This window comes from Mauremys mutica, chromosome 4, assembly GCF_020497125.1.
Source record: "Mauremys mutica isolate MM-2020 ecotype Southern chromosome 4, ASM2049712v1, whole genome shotgun sequence".
NCBI lineage: Eukaryota > Metazoa > Chordata > Testudines > Geoemydidae > Mauremys > Mauremys mutica.
In genome coordinates, this window is record NC_059075.1 from 12,917,509 (window position 1) to 12,936,452 (window position 18,944).

At 45.7% G+C, this 18,944-nt stretch overlaps 1 protein-coding gene across 4 annotated transcripts in view; it reads left to right on the forward strand.

Moving 5' to 3' along the window:
* DAAM1 (dishevelled associated activator of morphogenesis 1) overlaps window positions 1–17,733 on the forward strand; it is a 165,487-nt gene extending 147,754 nt beyond the window's left edge. For all 4 annotated transcript variants that reach the window (XM_045014066.1, XM_045014068.1, XM_045014067.1 and 1 more), the window contains 7 exons: window positions 433–521; window positions 2,166–2,334; window positions 4,240–4,347; window positions 6,336–6,396; window positions 8,172–8,303; window positions 11,103–11,273; window positions 14,634–17,733. In XM_045014066.1, the coding sequence (XP_044870001.1) occupies window positions 433–521; window positions 2,166–2,334; window positions 4,240–4,347; window positions 6,336–6,396; window positions 8,172–8,303; window positions 11,103–11,273; window positions 14,634–14,843 (940 nt within the window). In that variant the 3' untranslated portion in view covers window positions 14,844–17,733. The remainder of the gene's footprint in view (window positions 1–432; window positions 522–2,165; window positions 2,335–4,239; window positions 4,348–6,335; window positions 6,397–8,171; window positions 8,304–11,102; window positions 11,274–14,633) is intronic.
* Window positions 17,734–18,944: the final 1,211 nt, after the last annotated feature.

The following is an 18,944-nucleotide window of genomic DNA, read 5'->3' on the forward strand; positions in this document are numbered from 1 at the left end:
AACTTGGCCAACTGTAGAGGAAAGCTTTTTTTTGGTACTGAAGGTTGCAGGTTCCACATAGCTGGTAGCTGTGTTGTCTACCTGTCTATGCAGCTATGGCCCATTACAAACATCCTGAGGACTCAGTTCAGGAGAGCATCTCTTTTTCAGGGCAGCTCATGAGCACATGCTTAAGGCCCAGTGAATTCAATGGGACTAATCCATGTCTAAAGTTAAGCAAGTGGTGATATAATGTCCTGAAGGGGGATGGACGTAAGCATGCGTTTACCTGGATTGGGGCCTAAGAGATGGCAGTTTAAGGCATCATCTGTTCTGTCCCACTGCAGTTCAGAGAGAAAGGTGCTCTCAAGGTCAAATTGGCCCTTCCTATCTGCAGCTGTGAATAGTGGAGTAGCAAACGAATTTCAATGTGTGCATCTTTTACTCTGACAGGATAAATCACTATCAGCAAAGGCTGCAGTCCCTTTACTTCAAAAAGAAGTTTGCGGAGAGAGTTGCAGAAGTTAAGCCCAAGATTGAATGTAAGTTAATGGGGATTTTGTTGTTTTTTTTATTGGTTTGCTAGAAAGCTTTTGCTGATATGTCAAGCATTCCCCAATTTTCACATCACTCATAAAGCCCAGATTCACTCAACGTATTCTTCACAATAAAACCAAATACGTTTGTGTCTAGCAAGGCCCTGGAATCCAGAAATGAAAATCTGTTTCTAAACAGAAATATTTTCCCTCCTGATGCACTGGAGTATTGATTTTTTTAATTGTAGTGTTGCCCTTGTCAGTTTGGTTTTTTTAAAGAGGGAGGGGGAGAACTGAGGTTTTAATCTCAAAAACCAAATATGCTCAAGCTATGTGGAAGTAGCAAATATATACCAAGAGGGAGAGGTCGGATTTTGGGTGTATTGGTATTGACAGGATTGCTTTAAGGAAGAGGTGATTATTAATACTTTCAAATGGTTTACGCTGTTGTTTAGAATAGCTTGAATTCATCAGCCCCAACAGGTGGTTGTCAAGCTGGCTGGAGTGGCTCACGGATATGGATGCCAACCTCGGGGCAGCCTGTTACAAGCCAGGGCTCAATTACCAAACTGGTTGTGTGATCTATACTTAGATTTCACCAGCCAAGTGTCGAGCGTGAACTCCTCGAGCATTGGAACAGCGTTAACGTGGAGCCACGGTCAGTCCCGTGGGGCACTCCAGACCTCTCTTGACACTTAGGCAAGCCTGCCTTTGTGATAGATGGTCCCTTGCGCCAAAAATCACAGCAATGCTCGTTACTCCCAGTCCCAAAGGACCAGTCACTTACCTCAGGTCAGTTGTACCTTAGATCTCTCACCGAAGCCAACACTTGTAGCCTATTAACTAGGGAAAAGTTATTGACAAGGTGACAGCAGGTAATGTACACGCAGAGATGAGTTACAGTCTTAGGTTTCAAAGGTCGTAGAAACAGCTCTAATGTGCAAGCTCTGTGTGGCCTTCAGGGCTAAGCAGTTTGGGGGTTCCTTGCTTTTGCCCTCACACAATTGGAAACAGCGCAGTGATACAGATCCTTGGGTCAGGGATTTTTAGTCCCTTCCCCTAGAGTTCAGAGTGTGACGAGACGAGGGTTTGTGCAAGACTCCTCTTCCTGGGCATGGGGGGAGCAATCAGCGAAGTCTTTTGCCCACTGATGTTCCACAATGGCTTGTCTGATGTCTATAGGCCGCCTCTGCTTGGGCAGGAGATGACACCTCTTGTGTTAAACTAGTATTTCAGACTTGGTAATGCTTCTCTCCTGACTGGGGGGTTTCCAGTTGCAGAGCCAACACTTCTATAGTTACAAAGCAAGCACTAAATATTACCTTATAACAGGTGTTACGAGTACATACAGCAACTCACAAGCCTTTCATAAAGTCCAAACACTAACACATGATCAACTTAACATGTCTGTTAACAATGCTAACACACAGGTGAGCCAGCATGCATTTGTCAGTGCTCAGTGAGGCCGAGGGGCCTTGGTATGAGCTGGCACCTGGTCTGTCAGCATCAATGGTAACCTGCAGCATTTGGTCTGCAGTTCCAGTTAGCTTGTGTTATGGTGGCTTGGTATTTAAAGTAACCATCAAACTAGTCTGTGTCATGTATTGCCAGAACCTAACTGCAGCAAAAACATTTTTTTCCCCCTTTTAGCAATCCGCGCTGGCTCAAAGGAGGTGCTTCAGAGTAACAGCCTGAAGCAGTTGTTGGAGGTGGTTCTGGCCTTTGGAAACTACATGAATAAAGGCCAGAGAGGCAATGCCTTTGGGTTCAAAATCATCAGCCTAAACAAGATTGCAGACACGAAGTCCAGCATTGACAAGTGAGCGGCTCAGCCTGTCGCATCGGTGAAAGCGTTTATGGATTCTGAATAGCTCAGAGGATCCATAAATTACTCCCTTCTTCATAGGTGTGGGGGGAACAGTCAGTGCTTCACAATGTCTAATTTGGTTTCAATGGGCCTTCTTGTAAGCAAAACCTAATACCTTCAGTAGAAAGCCAGCATTTTACACTAGTTCCCGTGTCTTTCCTGTTGGAGTTACACAGTTACAGATGTTAACAATGCAAACACTCAATATAACTTTATACCGGGGGATACAGCTGTTTTCAGTGAGATCAATACATGCAGCATCTTACAAGCATTTCATCAAATATAAACACGCTCTCACAATGCTACTATCTGTTTTAACAATAGTAACACACAGATAAGCCAGACTTGTTTCCAGCTACGCATTTGTCAGTGTTCAGTGAGGCCCTGGCATGAGCTGGTCTGCCAGCATCACAATTGCGTTTCTGGGCATGCTCAAGGATACCTTAGACACCACAGTGGTAGGCACCTAAGAAATCCCTTGGGCAGTCAGTGACAGTATAATATCAGGGGGTTGAGGAAATGCCATTGAAATGATTCCCACCAGCTACCATGAGTGGGGTACCTCCGTGTCTCTAGCAGGCTCTGGGAAGGGACGTGAGCAGATCCTGCAGTGGCGGGGCCATTTAGGTTTCAGGCACACCTGTACTGTTTAGTCTGGAGATTGGGGTGGTTGGTTGCTGGGTCCGCTTTGAATGGAGTATTTTTGCTACAGGCCTGGGGTGACTTTTGGTCCCTTTCTGTAGAGTTATAGATCAATTTATAAAATGTGCCTGAATACATCTCAGGACACGTCTCCCGCTGGGACCAACACAAGGGATTTTGCTGTCCTGAACATCCCTCCAGTGCTGGGCCATGCAGCCAGGCCAGAGCTGTGTTGATGGGGCACCCAGGTATCCTGCTGGTGGTGTGGGCTGTTTGGGAAGAAGCCCCAGCTTCTCTCACACACCCCAACCTGTCCTGGGCTTGCAGGTTGGCCAGCCTGGAATTGAACTGGCTCCCAGCTCCAGTCACCTCCTGGTGAATGAGGGCTGCTGCAAAGTGCAGGGGGCCCCTCAGAGGGGCTGCATCTGCAGCCAGCTCCCAGATGGTGCAGGGTGTGGTGAGAAGTGGCCAGGCTGGAGGCACCCGTACAAAATAGCGTCCTAAATGAGCGTCTGTGTCTAATGCTGCTGGCACCATACAAAATGTAATAAAACATGCAGTGTTTCCTCTTGCCAAGAAGCAGAAAGAGGAGGACGCGTCTCTGGACTGTCTCCCTCCAGCCACCCTTTTCATCAGGTGCTTGAGAGAATCCGTGGGCCCTTGCCCTGTGACCTAGCTGTCAACAGACTTGAACTGTGTTGGACGAGGGGGGAATGACGTTCTAGAGTCTAGTGCCCTCCATTGAGAATCCTTGGTCACCAGCCCCTAGATGTCTGATTGTAGGGACTCCTGGCCTGACCTCGGCTCCTGGTGGGGGAGAGGCAGCCTCCATGATAGCCAGACCCCAACAAACCAAAGTCAACACCTGGAATTGCATAGGAGATGGATGCAGTTCCTGGAGCACCGAGGTAACATGTCCACTGCAGCTAATGTTGGCTAACAGGCAAGCAGCCACCTTCTGCACCAGGCCTGGGTGGAGAGCATCAGCCACCTTGGGGGTGGAAGGCAGCTGTTGTTTGACAGCATGCCCAATGCTACCCAGCCATCAGGACAGGAAGTGAAGAATGCCCTAACTAATTAGGACTTCCAGAAGAGTTTAGACACGTAGACTATAATGACCAAAGCAAGAATTTGGCCAGGACACTAGGGCTAATACCCAACTTCTGAGGCTAGTGACAGTTTAATATCTGTAATGTCGTCTTTCTTTTATCATAGGAACATCACCCTTTTGCACTATCTCATAACTGTAGTTGAGAAGAAATATCCCAAAGTCCTCAGGCTTCATGAAGAGCTGCGAGACATCCCTCAAGCAGCCAAAGTAAAGTAGGTAGAAGTTAAGGTGCCAACTTAAACCAACAGAATATTGTACATGTGATAATATTACTGCATTCTTCTTTGCTTGCATTTCTTCCGATGAGCTCCCTCCCCCACCAGTGTCTGGAATCCACCATTTAGAGAGAAGCAAAAGACTGTTGACAAAGCACACGTCAACTGTAGAGATTTTAAACCCCTGACCTAACAGAAAAGAATTGTAAATCTCTTAATTGTGACAAGGGGAGAGCCACTCGGAACAGCCATGTCCTGTTATGCTTACCACAGAAGCCTTTATACTCCATTTATGAATAGACACAATTTTAAAATGAATGAATTTTGTACAAAGATGGGTTGCAGATATAGGTCAGATATTTAAACGTGAATGCAATGGCAATGTCTGCACAAATCTGCATACTCCTTTTTCTGCCTGTGACCCGACTTTAGGGCATGCAAAGCGGGGAGCTGTTCACCCAAGCATGTCTAAACCAATAATGCAAGCCTTGTGGCATCTGCTGCATTCTTTGAAAACGTGGCCCACTGCTTACTAAATTCTGCCCACTAGTTTTTTAAACCAGTTGCAAGTGGATTGAATTTCTTTATAACCAGACTGAGGCCCTGGTTCAGTAAAGCCCTTAAGCACATGCTTAAGTCACACGAAAATGAATAAGGTTTTGAAATGTGTATGCTTTGCTGCTGTGGAGTTTGAGTGTGTATTAATAAGTCAAAGGTGCAGGCATGTCTAAGGCTGAACTGCGGATATATTGATACATATTAAAAGGGTCAATGTTAGATCGTTTAATCCTAAATTCTAGGGTTGTGGTGAGGAGTATTACAAAACCTCGTAATGGCTTGTGGTTCTTTTCGTTTCAAAGGGCCCTTTTAATGCAAAGTCTAGATTCACTGTCCAAGACCAGCGACATGCAAAATACCATAAACGGTGGCAAGTGTTTTAATGTTTACAGCAGACTGAGTTTTAGTAATTTTATATAATTTTATATATTATAATTATATGTGGCCAAATCCTTAGCAGTAAGGGGTATGACGACAATGCAGCAGGATGCTTGGGCCTGGTGTTGAATATGGGTGGAGACACCATGGGAGCAGAGAGCAGTGTTTGGGGTGGGGGAGGCCTTATATAAATGAGATTAATCCCCTAACTCTACAACCAGCTCCCTGCAGACCCTGGTCTCTGTATCCTTCCACACCGGGGCGATGGTGGTTATTGCCACTCTGAGGGGAAAGACACTGACTGAGGAGAGTTCCCTTATGATATTCATCTAAAAATTCCTGGGGCTGGAAGATTGAGGGACTGTCAGTTGGGGAGCAGGAAGGGTCTAACTTACTGTCTCCTACCCCAGCCCCTCAGGGAGAGGAGGCGAAATCTTTGCCCCGATAAGCCACAAGACCTCTCCACAGCCGACAGCTCTTATAGAGATGCCTTCAGGCTGCTGGGCCTATTGAGCCTTCCTCTTCAACTACCACTCAGCCATGTCAATCTGTGTTGGGACATCATGGAGCCCCCGTTTGATCTGATGTCATTCCCCTGTGTCCCAATGGCTATATGTGGCAGTTGGGAGGTGGAAGGGAACGGGGAGCTGTGGGGAGACAAACAGTGCCCCTGAGGAAGAATTTGGTGGTCCCACCATTGCTACGTGGTTACCGGGAGGGTCGCGGGTAAGGTTGCCTCCCCTCAAACATATGCAAGGCTCCACAGATGGGTTCTATGCCAAGATTTGGCCCGTGATTTTTAACTCGAGGCTGTTCCTTTTATAACACAGTGTGCATAGCTCAAAATAAACAGCCATAACCAGTTTCACATTCATCAGTCTCTTTGGTCACTGTGTGTCATCGTAACTTGCCACCTGAAAGCTGCTTATCTGAAAACAGGAAGCACCGTGAGGGATTATTTTAAAAGGGGAAAACACAGTTGACTCGAGCACAGTGTTATGCAATTCATTAGGAAAGGCTTAAAATTAAAGCGTTGCCATTTTCAACAGCATGACTGAGCTGGAGAAAGAAATAAACACCTTGAGGAGCGGCCTGAGGGCTGTGGAAACTGTAAGTATTATTTACCCACTTAATAGTCCACTCTGATTCCAAGCTTCATAGCATCCATCCTTAGGGAGGCAGGACAGGAAGCCCTTAGCAAAGCTGCTTTTATCTTACTTCCTGGGGATCAGTTTGTCTTTCCTTCCTGCCCTGCATGTGTGCCTGTTCTCTCAAGGCTGCGTCGGGACAGGAGTTACTGTACGCTGGTTATAAATCAGCCAGACGCCTAATAGAGTCCCAGGGAGTTGGGGTAAGTTTAGTTATTTTCTGTGTTGACCAAAACCATGAAGAGGTAATGAACGAGTACTGGGCTTGCACCTCTAAAACTGCCCATCATGAAGCCCCCGGATCAGACAGCAGCTCCTCTTGCTTGGTCTTGAGCTCGCGTGAGGCGTGGGAAGGAAGTGGTGAACAAATGGACTGGAAGATATCTCCATGGACATAGGAGATGGGGCTCTATTGATAATTGGGCGGCTCTCTACAGTTCCATGTATAGATCTAGACAGAGCGAGCACCAAAATAATCCTGGCCTGGTGACCTGACAGTACATTGAGCCTAGAAGTGATGAGAGAGCATGTTTTACGTGCAATTCCTAAGCATCCTGGTGTGCTCCATAAAGTGTTGTGCACAGCTCCATTCGATGATAGCAACTCTGCCTTGAGTAGTACTGACTGTGTGTGAACATATGTATAAAAATAATAGCAGTTTGGGGAGCTAACTTCTACAAGAAAAGTAATAGGCTTTCTAGAGTTTAAGTTTTCCTGTAACTCTTGCATTTGACAGTATAAAGAGATGGTGGTGGAGTTAAAGCTTCAGTAGCCACAGAAACAAGGAGATAGGTAAAGTGGGTATGTTTTGCCCTTTTTTTTTTTTTTAGGGGAAAGCCCTGCGTAAATGATAAGACCAGGTTATAGGCTTGTTGTTGTTTGTTCATGTTTTATCTGATTTCTGCAGAGGTTTGGGGAATGTTGTCAGCCTTAATGTGAAAATTGAAGAGGAACCACTAGAAAACAGCCAGCTAACTATGGAGAACGCTGGGTGCCCTTACGTAGCTACGCAGCAGCAAAATGCTAATCTGGGACACTGTGGTTCCGCCAGCACCACTCCTTTGGCAGACAAATTCTGACCAGTTTCGCTGGTTTCAGAGGGGAAATAAAACAGAAAATTGTCCTGTTTCTGCACAGTCACACCCCAAAGAATTGGGCAGAATAGGAAGAGATGAGAATTAATTATTACTATGGCAACGCTGTCCAGACAAGGAGTCCTAGCAGGACGCCTGCCACCTCTGGGTGTGTTTCACCATGCATCACCTCTGCTCAGTGTATCTGTTCTGAGCAGAGAGGATGTCTCTAGCCTCTGTTTGCCAGAAGCTGGGTACGGGCGACGGGCTGGATCACTTGACGATTACCTGGTCTGTTCATGCCCTCTGAAGCACCTGGTATTGGCTACTGTCAGAAAACAGGATATTGAGCTAGACGGACCTTTGGTCTGACCCAGTATGGTCGTTCTTATGTTCTGATGTATTTCAACACCCTGCTTTCTCGCAAGAACAGAGAGTCAGTGTCACATCTTTGTGCCCAGGATCAGACACCTAGGTCCTAGGGTTTATTGTCAGACCATCTAGTAAAGTAATTGAAATCTTACCTGTGTTATAGTTTCTCCATGGGGAAAGAGACTGCTAAAGTTTTTTTTAAGATCGGATATATTTGGGCTTTGTTAAATATGCTCAATCCTATGTCCCTTTTTAAACAGACACTGACCAAAATTAAATTTATTTCCTTAAGGAACTGGAATACCAGAAATCGCTGCTCTCTCAGCCTGGAGACAAGTTTGTATCAGTCGTCAGCCAGTTCATCACGTTAGCCAGCTTTGGCTTCTCTGACGTTGAAGATCTTCTGATGGAAGCTAAAGAACTGGTAAGATCCCTGGTATAATCCATGATCTTCATAGGTAATTATTTTAGAGGCGAGTGGTTTGGTATTAAAGGACCTTCTCACATTGAATGTCATATGTCAGTAGATCTACCCCAAAGGATAGAAACAATAGATCAACTATTTGCATTAGATTTTTATCAAAAAAAGCCTTCCCTCAAACCCAATCGATTTTTTTCTATTTTTTTTGTTAAGAACTTAAACTTGAATGCTATTGCTGGATGCTGTGGTAAGGGTCTCCTACGGAGATAGGATAGTGAGCAGTCATGCTGTTGTATCTAGCGATTGATTGATTGATTGATTAGCAGAAAATACAACTAGTACATACACCAATACATATGATCCATTGCAAACAGAAAGAATCACTCCCTGAAAGTTACTCGGGTGAAATAACAGTTCAGACATAACCTCGGTCTTCTATTCTGAGACCTGTGTGGCTGACCCTGCTATCTCCGGAGAAAGAGAGGACTAGCCCAGCGATGACTGAAGCCTTTCTCAAATCCTGCAGTTTATGGGCTCATCTGCCCTTGAGCACTTTGTGTTTCAGTCAGGGCGTCGCTACCAGCGGAATATGTGCGCACGGCTGGTATAAGGCCTGTCCGTGCTGGGCTGACCTAAGCCTGGTTAGAGTGTGAGCTGTCATCTAATCTCTGTCAAAGATGGTGAACATCTTTGGTCTCCTCTTCACCCCTCCCTTCAGCTTTCCGCCTGCCTATAAAAGTCCTCCAGGCATGGCCATCAGGTATCTTCTCCCCAGCTCCAGCACCACAGGTCTTCAGGCCTCCCCCGCCCCATCACAGTCCTCTGACAATGTCTCCCCACTGTACCCCCACCCTATGGAAATGCCGCCTCCACTCCTGATCTGCAGAGTGGGGTTGTGGGATTCTCAGCCAGCAGGTCTCTTAAGTTCCCTGGCTGAGGGAACGATCAAAGATGGGAGCTGTTGGCAGTCACAGCCCCATGGGCCTCATCCATGCTGGCGCTCAGCAGATTGAGCTGCAGTGGCCACTTATCCCGTACCAGCTATCGGGGTAACTTAATGCTGCCATTCGGCCAATCAGCTGGTACGCTCTGATGTATGGCCGCAAGATGCATTTCAATCAGTGGAGATGCTACAACTGATGGCTGGCTCTAGTGTAGACAAGTCCGAAGTGTCACTCAAGGCCTACTCTAAAACGCTGAGCTGCTGCTTCGACAGCTGTCAGACAGTGCAGCAGCCATGCACTGGGCCCTGCGTCATGCTCAGTTAATGTGATGCTCACTTTTAAAAGGCTCCTCTGGATTTCAGTCTCGTTATCGTTATTTTTGGGGATGCTGGGTCAATCTTCTGGAATGTTCCAGGTGGTAGGAGGGTAACGTTTTCAGAATCGCCTAAGACTATGCCTGCAGTTCGGACTAAGGGATGTGAATTGCAGATCGTGCTAGTGTGCTGCGCTGTATCTTCTCTGTGCACACGCTGAGGGTGCGAGGTACCTAGATCACATGAACATCGTCCTCTTTCCAACAGGACTATGTTAGCGCAAGGTGGGTACCTTGTAGCTTGTGTCCTCCATGCCTACAGGGGCGTTACACCCCTGTGAGCACTTCAGTTCCTAAGTCTCATTGAAAGTTGGTGGGACTTTAAAAATCTGGCCCTTTATAGTTTGGGGGGGGCTAAAAGGTGAGGATAGGCGTCTAGTGGGATTTTCAAAAGCGCTGCCTAGCTGCCATTGACTTCAATGGGAATCAGTCACGTGGGTGCTTTGGAAAATTCCACCCGGCACCTATTTGTATCCTTAGGCCCCTAAATACCTTTTAAAATCTGGTCCTTAATATTCTAAGTCCCACTGACTTTCAATGAGACTTAGGAAGTGGCTAAGCCTCTTTGGAAAATAAGTGCACATAGGCACTTCCAGAAACGTTACCCGTAATCTTTATCCTTCCTTCTCAGCAGAGCGGAAACCAAAGTAACTAGTACATTTTTTTTTTTTAAAGCATGATAATCTCAAAAATGTACAATCACAATTTTAACAAGGTTTACACACATTCTCTCTCTCTCTGCCCCACCTTTCCTCCCCCCCACAGCTGCAAATAAGCTCAAGGAACCTCAGGCCAAAGGACAACTTCTATCAGTTTTAAAGGCACCTAGAAGCAGGGGCATATAATGGAAGTCTTGCGTCGACCTTAGCTACCGCGTTGCTGTAATCACATGAATTGTCCATGGATGGTACTATAGGTCTTGCAAACTTCGTACTCCTCTAACTGGTGTCGTTTCTGACTGAATAATAAATGCCTTTTAAGAGCTTCACTAACACATTTGGTTTCAATATTGAACCATGTGGCAACAATAAATAATACCCCCAAAAAATACTTCAAAGAAAACTTAAAAGTGCAAGTTTCCTGCCCCTGCCGTGTCTGCTATTAGTTTTATGTCTTCAGTCTTTGGCACCACAGTACTTTGCTTCCTTGTTTTTACTACTGCTTAGTTAATAAAACTGAGTTAGGTAGTAAAGGATGTTAAGCAGAAACAGGAGTGTAAAACTCCTTACATGATTTAAAGGAACAGCCCATTGGAAAATCTTCGCTTAAAAGCCATCGCTTAATGAGCAGAGGACGAAATATGATTATTTTTTTAAATTGAGACTTGAATTAATAGATAACCATTTCCCCTTTAATTCCCCGCTCCATCAAATACCACCTTAAATATTACTCTGGCTATCTGTCAGGCAGATGGTTTTCAGGAAAGGATTTTATTGGTTCAGTGGATTCTCACTAGCTTACTACTCCTTCCTGTTCTTTCCCCAGTTTACCAAGGCAGTGAAGCACTTTGGGGAAGACGCGAGCAAAATGCAGCCGGATGAGTTCTTTGGGATCTTTGATCAGTTTCTTCAAGCTGTGACTGAGGCCAAGCAGGAGAACGAAAACTTGAGGAAAAGGAAGGAGGAGGAGGAGCGTCGGGCGCGCATGGAAGCACAGGTATGAGGAGAACTTGCTCGCTATGATCTTCAGTGCTCGTACTGTAGGCATGGTTGAGTCAATGTCAGCGTGTGCTTCAGGATGCTCGACAGGGAGGAGAAGATGGGAGGAACTGAGATGGTGACTATTTTATTAGCATGTGCTCGGAAATGTGGGATTCATTTCAGTCCTCAGGGCTACTGTGGGGTGGGACTTTGGAAGTTCTACATCTTGACTTAATTCTCCTGCCATTGACATGGATGGTGGAACTTCCAGTGACTTCACTGGGAACAAATACATATATGCTGAGAACTTTTGGAAATCCCACCTGGAACCGCCTAGGTCTGTCTCTTCCCCTTGAGAGGAAGGATGGTCTTGTGAATAAGGGCACTGGATTGGGATGTAAAAGACCTGGGTCCAGCCTATCCAGCTGTGCCCTGGACTTCCTGTGTCCTCAGACAAGTCACTTCATCTCTCCGAGTGTGTTTCCAAGCTGTAAAATGGAGATTATACTGACTTGCTTTTTCCCACCCTAGCGTGCCTTGTCTGTTTAGACTGTGAGATCTCCAGGACAGGCCCCTCATCCTTGTCGATTTAGATGGTTAGCTTTATAGAGCAGGGAATCTCTCTACCTCTGTGTATGTGCAGCCACGGCACAATGATGCCTCCATCTCAGGTGGGTCCTCTAACTGCAACTGTAATACAAATAGTACATGCTGCCAATTGCTTCTCTTCAAAGCATAATCAATTTTGCTCCAGGGAGCAGAATCAAAAGGGACCTGTGGCTTTAAGAGAACCATAGAGTGCAGTCCAGTACAGTCCCTAATGACTTCAGACCAGGCAAAACAATTTTGCCTTTGGAAACTATGGAAGTGAAATCTTGCATTAAGCCAGATGTTTCATAGATTCCAAGGCTAGAAGGGACCATTGTGATCATCTAGTCTGACCTCCTGTATTACACAGGCTCCAGAACTTCCTCAAAATAATTCCTAGAGCAGAGCTTTTAGGAGAAACCTCCAAGCTTGATTTAAAAACTGTCAGTGATGGAGAGTCCAGCACAACCCTCAGTAAATGGTTCAATGGTTAATTACTCCCACTGTTACAAAAGTATGCCTTATATCCAGTCTCAATTTGTCTAGCTTCAACTTCAAGCCGTTGGATTGTGTTAGACCTTTCTCTGTCAGATGGAAGAATACATTAAATATTTGTTGCCCTTATAGGTCCTTATAGACTGTAATCAAGTCACCCCTTAGCTTTCTCTTCGTTAAGCTAAATAGATTGAGCTCTTTGAGTCTATCACCGTAAGGCAGGTTTTCTATTCCTTGAATCATTCTCGAGGCTCTTCTCTGAGCCTTCTCCAGTGTATCCTCATCCTTCTTGAACTGCGGGTACCAGAGCTGGACGCAGTGTTCCAGCAGCAGTTGCACCAGTGTCAAATACAGACACTCTGCTCCTACTCGAGATTCCCCTATTTATGCATCCCAGGATCTCATTAGCTCTTTTGGCCATAGTATCACAGTGGGAGCTGGGGGCGTGGATCAGCATTCATGTCACACTCCCATCAGCGACCAGGCCGGGGAAGCTAATGATCCAACCAGACGACCAACTGGTGATGAGTCCTGGTCACGTGCCACCTGAGGCATGTGGCACATACACTAAGAAGAAGTGGGAGCTCATGTTCAGCTGATTATCCAAATTTTTTTCAGAGTCGCCTTGAGAGGCCTGGCGGCTTCAGTTCCCTGCTGTGGACAGGTCACCATCTCAGTAGGCAGGAGATGCTACAGACTCAGTTTCTCAGTACATGAAGGCTAGGACTGTAACAGCGTTTAAAAGAGAACTGGATAAACTCATGGAGGTTAAGTCTATTAATGGCTATTAGCCAGGATGGGTAAGGAAGGGTGTCCCTAGCCTCTGTTTGTCAGAGGGTGGAGATGGATGGCAGGAGAGAGATCACTTGATCATTGCCTGTTAGGTTCACTCCCTCTGGGGCACCTGGCATTGGCCACTGTTGGTAGACAGGATACTGGGCTGGATGGACCTTTGGTCTGACCCAGTACGGCCGTTCTTATGTGTCCTCTCGTGATCTGATGGGGGGGAAAAAGGAGCTGAGTTTACTGGGGTACTCAACTCCACAGACCTTATCAAGCTTGCCCCCAGGATAAATTTGGCCTCGCAGTGTTCAGCTCTGATAACTGGTATAAAGGTTTTGATAGCCACAATGGCATGCCGGAGCAGAGATGCCTGAGCCTCTTGCATAGGGGAGAAGGACAAAACCGGGATTGTTATCTCCAAAGCAATGCCAGCGGTGTGATGTTGCTGCACCATGCATAGGAAGCCTGCCATGTTACTACAGTCACTGTACTGGAATTCCACCAATATACATAGCTGCTAAGCAGTGACAGAAATGGATAACGACGTCTGCTGGCCGGCTATCGAACGTGCACTGGTTCCGGGGCACTTGTGTTCTGTTTTTAAATCAAGGATGAGATCGCTGTGGAGTGGGGCTCCGTCACACAAAGGCTGCTCCCTGTTAGCGCCCCAAGGGGCTTAGATCACCCCAAAGAGGCTCAGGGACAGAGGGGGCTGTGGCCTTTGTTGGCTGTCTCCACCCCTGCCCCTTGCATTCAGCCAGCATTGCCAGGCCTGGCTGAAAACACAGAAAGAATTCCATCAGTTTTTTTTTTTTTTTCCTTCCTCCCATTGAAATGTATAAAAGTGTGTCTCTGACTAGCTCGATCACTGATCAGAAGATGAGGGAACGTTAGTTGAATTTTTCCTTTTCCTTTTTTAAATGGGGATCTTTTTTCAATACTGAAATCCAGAACATTTCAATGTTTCGGCCCGGACAGGGGCGCGTGCTGCCGCCTCCAAAGGGTGTGTTATGCAGAGGGCCCGCTCCCCATGCATGCTGTCTGGTTCTGGGAGGCGCAGCGCACATGCACTGCAGACCAGGGAGCTCCAAAAGGTGCTGCCAGAGCAACGTAGCTCTAGTCACAGTGGTACCTGAAGGCTTATCACACTAGCAGGTTGTCCTGCTTTTAGCCGTATCGCCATAGTTAAAGCAATACAGCCCCTGGAGTCAGGTATACTAGAATGTATGTGCTTTATACTGCTGTAGCTTTCTGGTTTGAGAGGAAGTGAATAACACACCAGTCAGTCACCTCTACTATGCATCCATTCAAGTGGTTGTAGCAGTGTAACCATTTTGATTTAAAAAAAGAAAAAAAAAAAATCACACCCCAGTCCACAGAGTAGTGATGATAAATTACTTAAATGTAGACCAGGCCAAAAAACCAAATCAAGGCCTTAAATTGTATCCCTTTCAGGTCAATGTGTTACAGAAAACGAGCTGGATTATTTTTCTTCTTGGTTCCTCTCTAGCTGAAAGAACAGCGCGAGCGGGAACGCAAGGCCAGAAAGGCTAAAGAAAACAGCGAGGAAGGTGGGGAGTTCGACGACCTCGTTTCGGCTTTACGGTCAGGTGAAGTCTTTGACAAAGACCTTTCGAAACTGAAACGGAATCGCAAGCGCATCACCAACCAGCTGACGGACAGCAGCCGCGAGAGGCCGGTCACCAAACTCAACTTCTGATTCTTTTGGTTTTGTAAACATTTTTTAGAAAACTGATTAGCAGTCTTTTTGAAGTGGCTAGGATTTTTCATTATACTGCCTTGTAATTCAAACCGAAACAGTGGCACACTCTCTGTGTGTGTGTGTGTGCGTGTGTGTATATGTATCGTGTATATAAAAAGTCTGGTTGTTGGTATGTATGGAGAATATAAGTGTCTGTCTGTCTCTGTCAAGCAGGACAGTGTATATATGTGTGCCACGCAAACACGTATATAGATACTGGTCACTGAGTGCAAATTCCATTTTCTTTCCTTCAACCACGTTGTTCAAAAAGTAGTTATTCTGGTGTACAAGCACAATATTGTGTCTCCTGAGAAAGAGATGACAAAAACATTCCTTGTAGTAAACAAAGGCATTGAGAAATATTTTCTACTTGGTCTCCCTTTGGAATTCTTTACCTTGGTGTAACTGATGTCGGAGAGCAAAGAGAGAAACAAAAACGGCGCCGCTATCCGAACCACTGGTGCTGGGGTGTCATCGCGGACTGCTGGGGATCAGCCTGGAGACCGTAGTGGTGGTGTAAGAATACAGTATGTTAGTCTGCTAGGAACGCCTTGCACACAGTCTGAAGTGTGTTTGGGGGGGAAAAAAGAAAGTCAAGTGGAAACCATCCATTTTATTATTATTCAAAACTTGAACATCTCTGCTCTTGTGCGGGTTCCGATGAGTTCCGTGCTGCACACTCTCTTGATAATCCCTTTTCAGTTGTTTTTGGGAAGCACTGGACTTATGTCTCTTTCCGCAACCCTTGCTCTTGCTCAAGACAGATTACCACAGTGTGCTTATTGCTAGAACAATACATAGACATAGTTCTACTGTTACGACGTTTTCTTGCTCATGACAAATGGGAAGTGGGGGAGGGAGGGGTTCTGCTGAGACAAAGAGCACCAACTTTTTGTGTTGTCATTTTTTTTCCATTTTCTATTCAGTGGGACAAACTGTATCCTCTGTAAGGCCAGGTCTGCACTAAAAAGTTAAGTCAACTGAACTGTCGCTCAAGGGTGTGAAAATCTCCTGAGCGATGTAGTAAAGCCGACCTAACCCCTGGTGCAGACAGCGCTAGGTCAATGGAAGAATTATTCGGTTGGCCTAGCAACCTCCTCTTGAGGAGATGGACTACCTACAGTGATGGTAGTCGTAGCGGGTGTCTACACTGAAGCACTACAGCGGCGCAGCACTGCGGTTATGCTGCTGTAGCTTTTCTAGTGTAGACGTAACCTAAATGTAGGTCCGAACTGAAGGTCATGTAAACCAATGCACAAAGGACTTGATCCAAAACCCATTGTGTCGATGGACAGGCCCCCATTGACTTCAGTGGGCTTTGAACCGGGCCCCTTGTTTTTAACGGACATACAGTAGCAATGATGCCAAGAAATATTTCTCTCTTAACAATGTACTTTTTCAAGTGGTTTGCTGTTTTTATATTGTCATTAAAATTTGTAAGCAAAACTACCTGTAAAATGTCAGTCCAAAAAAACCCCAAAGCTCTCAGGGAGTAAACTAGTAACAAGTAATAAATACATAAATTAAAAAAAAAATTAAAAAAATTGGAAAATAAAAAGTAAATGCCATTAACATAGTAACACTTAATATTCTTAAATTATACAGAATATATGGAAGACTGTTACTTTTTGCTTTTATTTATTTGTGGTGGTTTTATTTTTTTAAAACCAACAAACTCTTTTATACCATCAATATTCTTATGCTCTTTTTGTTTTTTTGTTCTTTTTTCCTGTGGAGAGATTAGTTTGTCCCTGTTGCACTAGATATTAACACTATTCAAAATAAGTTTTTCATGCAATGGGTATTATCGGTGGGATTGGGGTGTCATTTTTCCTATATGTACTGTATAGCAAATGTGCTGTTTAAAGTAACTTGTATAAAAATATGGTTCTTAGCACCTAGAGCCGGCCCGGGGTCTCTGTGCTTTCTGAAAGCTGTGAAGTGTCACTTTAAAAAGAGTTGTCAAGAGCTGTGGTCTTAACGATTTTTGTTTTTCCTCATTGCAACGTTCGACGCACTGTAAGTATAAAAAAGCGTATAAAGCAGTAATAAATACAAAGTTACGGCTCGGTAAAGTCCTGCACCTCCTATCAAAGCAACTGCGAAACCTGCAAATTTTCAAAGATTGGGAGTGAAGCACTTTGTTTTAAGAAGAAGAAGGGGGAAAAAAAGTTTAATGGTGATTCTTGTTCCTTAACTAAAGTGCCTCTATTTATATTTTCTATTTATAGATTCAGAAATTTGGGCTGACACAATTTAGGGAACGGACTCTTTTTGGTGGGCGAGGGAGTCTCGTGTCTGACGATCTGAGGAATGGTCAGTTGATTGTTTCGCTGGAATAATGCGTTTTGAATTTGAAAAGGTCTCTAGTCCTGCATTGGGATCCCGCTTCCGCAGCCTGTGTAGCCATGTGGTGCTCTCGGGCTTCACCCTATGGGATTCCAGTGGAGCTCGGGGGCTTAGTTGCCCTTCCAGATCATTCTTGTTTTCCATCAGCCTGGTTATTGGGCTGCGTTTGCCATTTCGTTTTCTTTCCAAACAAAAGGCCATGTGCAGGTAATTTCATGTGCCATTGTTGAAAGCTACTTTTAAACAGGTGCTGGTGTCAGTAGCCACTCTTTTCTCTTGGGTGTGTATTTTACAGATTTTTTTTTTTAATAATGCCAAAAAGGAAAAAATTACTTGTAAACTGAAGTATATGTCATGGACCTTCTTTGCTTAGTAGTCGATCAAGTTAGGTGCAAGAATGTTAGTAGTTTAGCTGCCAGAAAATGCTGTGTATGTTATGAGACTGTACATTTTTTAAGATGGCAATATGCAATAAAGCAAAAGACTTGCATTGAGTGTACGTCCCTGGAGCCCATGAGTTATTTTTCAAGCCGATTTGTAGAGCAGCTGCTCCTGTGTGTCCTCAGAAGAAAGTGAAGCTGCCTGTTTTGGATAGTTGCAAGGAGGCTGCTGATCCCTAAGGACAAATGGGAAAAAAAAGTGTTTGTTTTTTTCAAATGAGTTCACAAAGGCCCAGTTTCTGGTCTGTCTGCTGCCGGTGTAAGCCTGGAGTATCAACCTGTGTGCTGGAAAAGTCTGCATAGTGAGCACCTCGCAGCCAGTGAATTCACCCTGGTGGCGCCCCTGCAAGGGAAGGAATTGCTGTCTCCATTGCACTGAGGAACAAAAGATTTAAAAGCCAAAGCTTTCCAAAAGCACCCAATTGATTCAAGAGTCTGAAAGTCAATGAGACTTAGGCCTCTGAGGCAGGTATGCCCTTTTGCCTAAGTGACTCGCCCCAGATCGCCCAGGAAGTCTGTGGCAGTCGGGAATGGAGCCCAGAGTGGAGGAGATGCCGTAGCTAAACAGAGCCTGACCCAAGGCAGAGCAGTAAAGTGAGTAGGGCGAGATCTAGTCTTCGCTGTGGAGCAGAGGGGGTTTGAGGGAGGGGGAGAGTTTAGTTGGGTTTGGTCCTGCTTTGAGCAGGGGGTTGGACTAGATGAGCTCCTGAGGTCCCTTCCACCCTGATATTCTCTGATTCTGTGAGAGCCGGCAGAGCAGTGAGGTTGGTATCCGAAGGGCGCAGAGATGAAAACGGGTGGAAGGGGAATAGCATACACATGGGTAGGGAACTAGGGGAGAACAGGGCTACTCGAACAGGGAACAGCTAAGGGAGGGGCTGGGGGGGAGAAATGTCTAGTGCCGTTGTGTGATCGAAAGGGCAGATCAGCTGATGGTTGCAGTCCACCTGGGCAGTCAGCATGAAGTGTCTGCACCACTCACGCCCAGCTGTGTGGGTTGACATGGGACATACATGGTGCATTGGCCTCCTGCCATTGCTGTGCACAGGACTGAATAAGACCCAGATTCCAGTGCGCAGAGGCCAAATTCAGACATTCCTGCTGGACAGTTTGTGCATCCAGCCCCCACCCCTCCTGCTCAGAAGAGATTGGGGGCGGGGGGAGGGCTTGGGAGAGGAGCTTGCTGTATCGGCTCCCTGAAGCCTGTGGCGAAGGCATTACCCCCAAAGAGGATGCAGCAGCCTGCGCTGTGCTCGGTTACTAGCGCGTG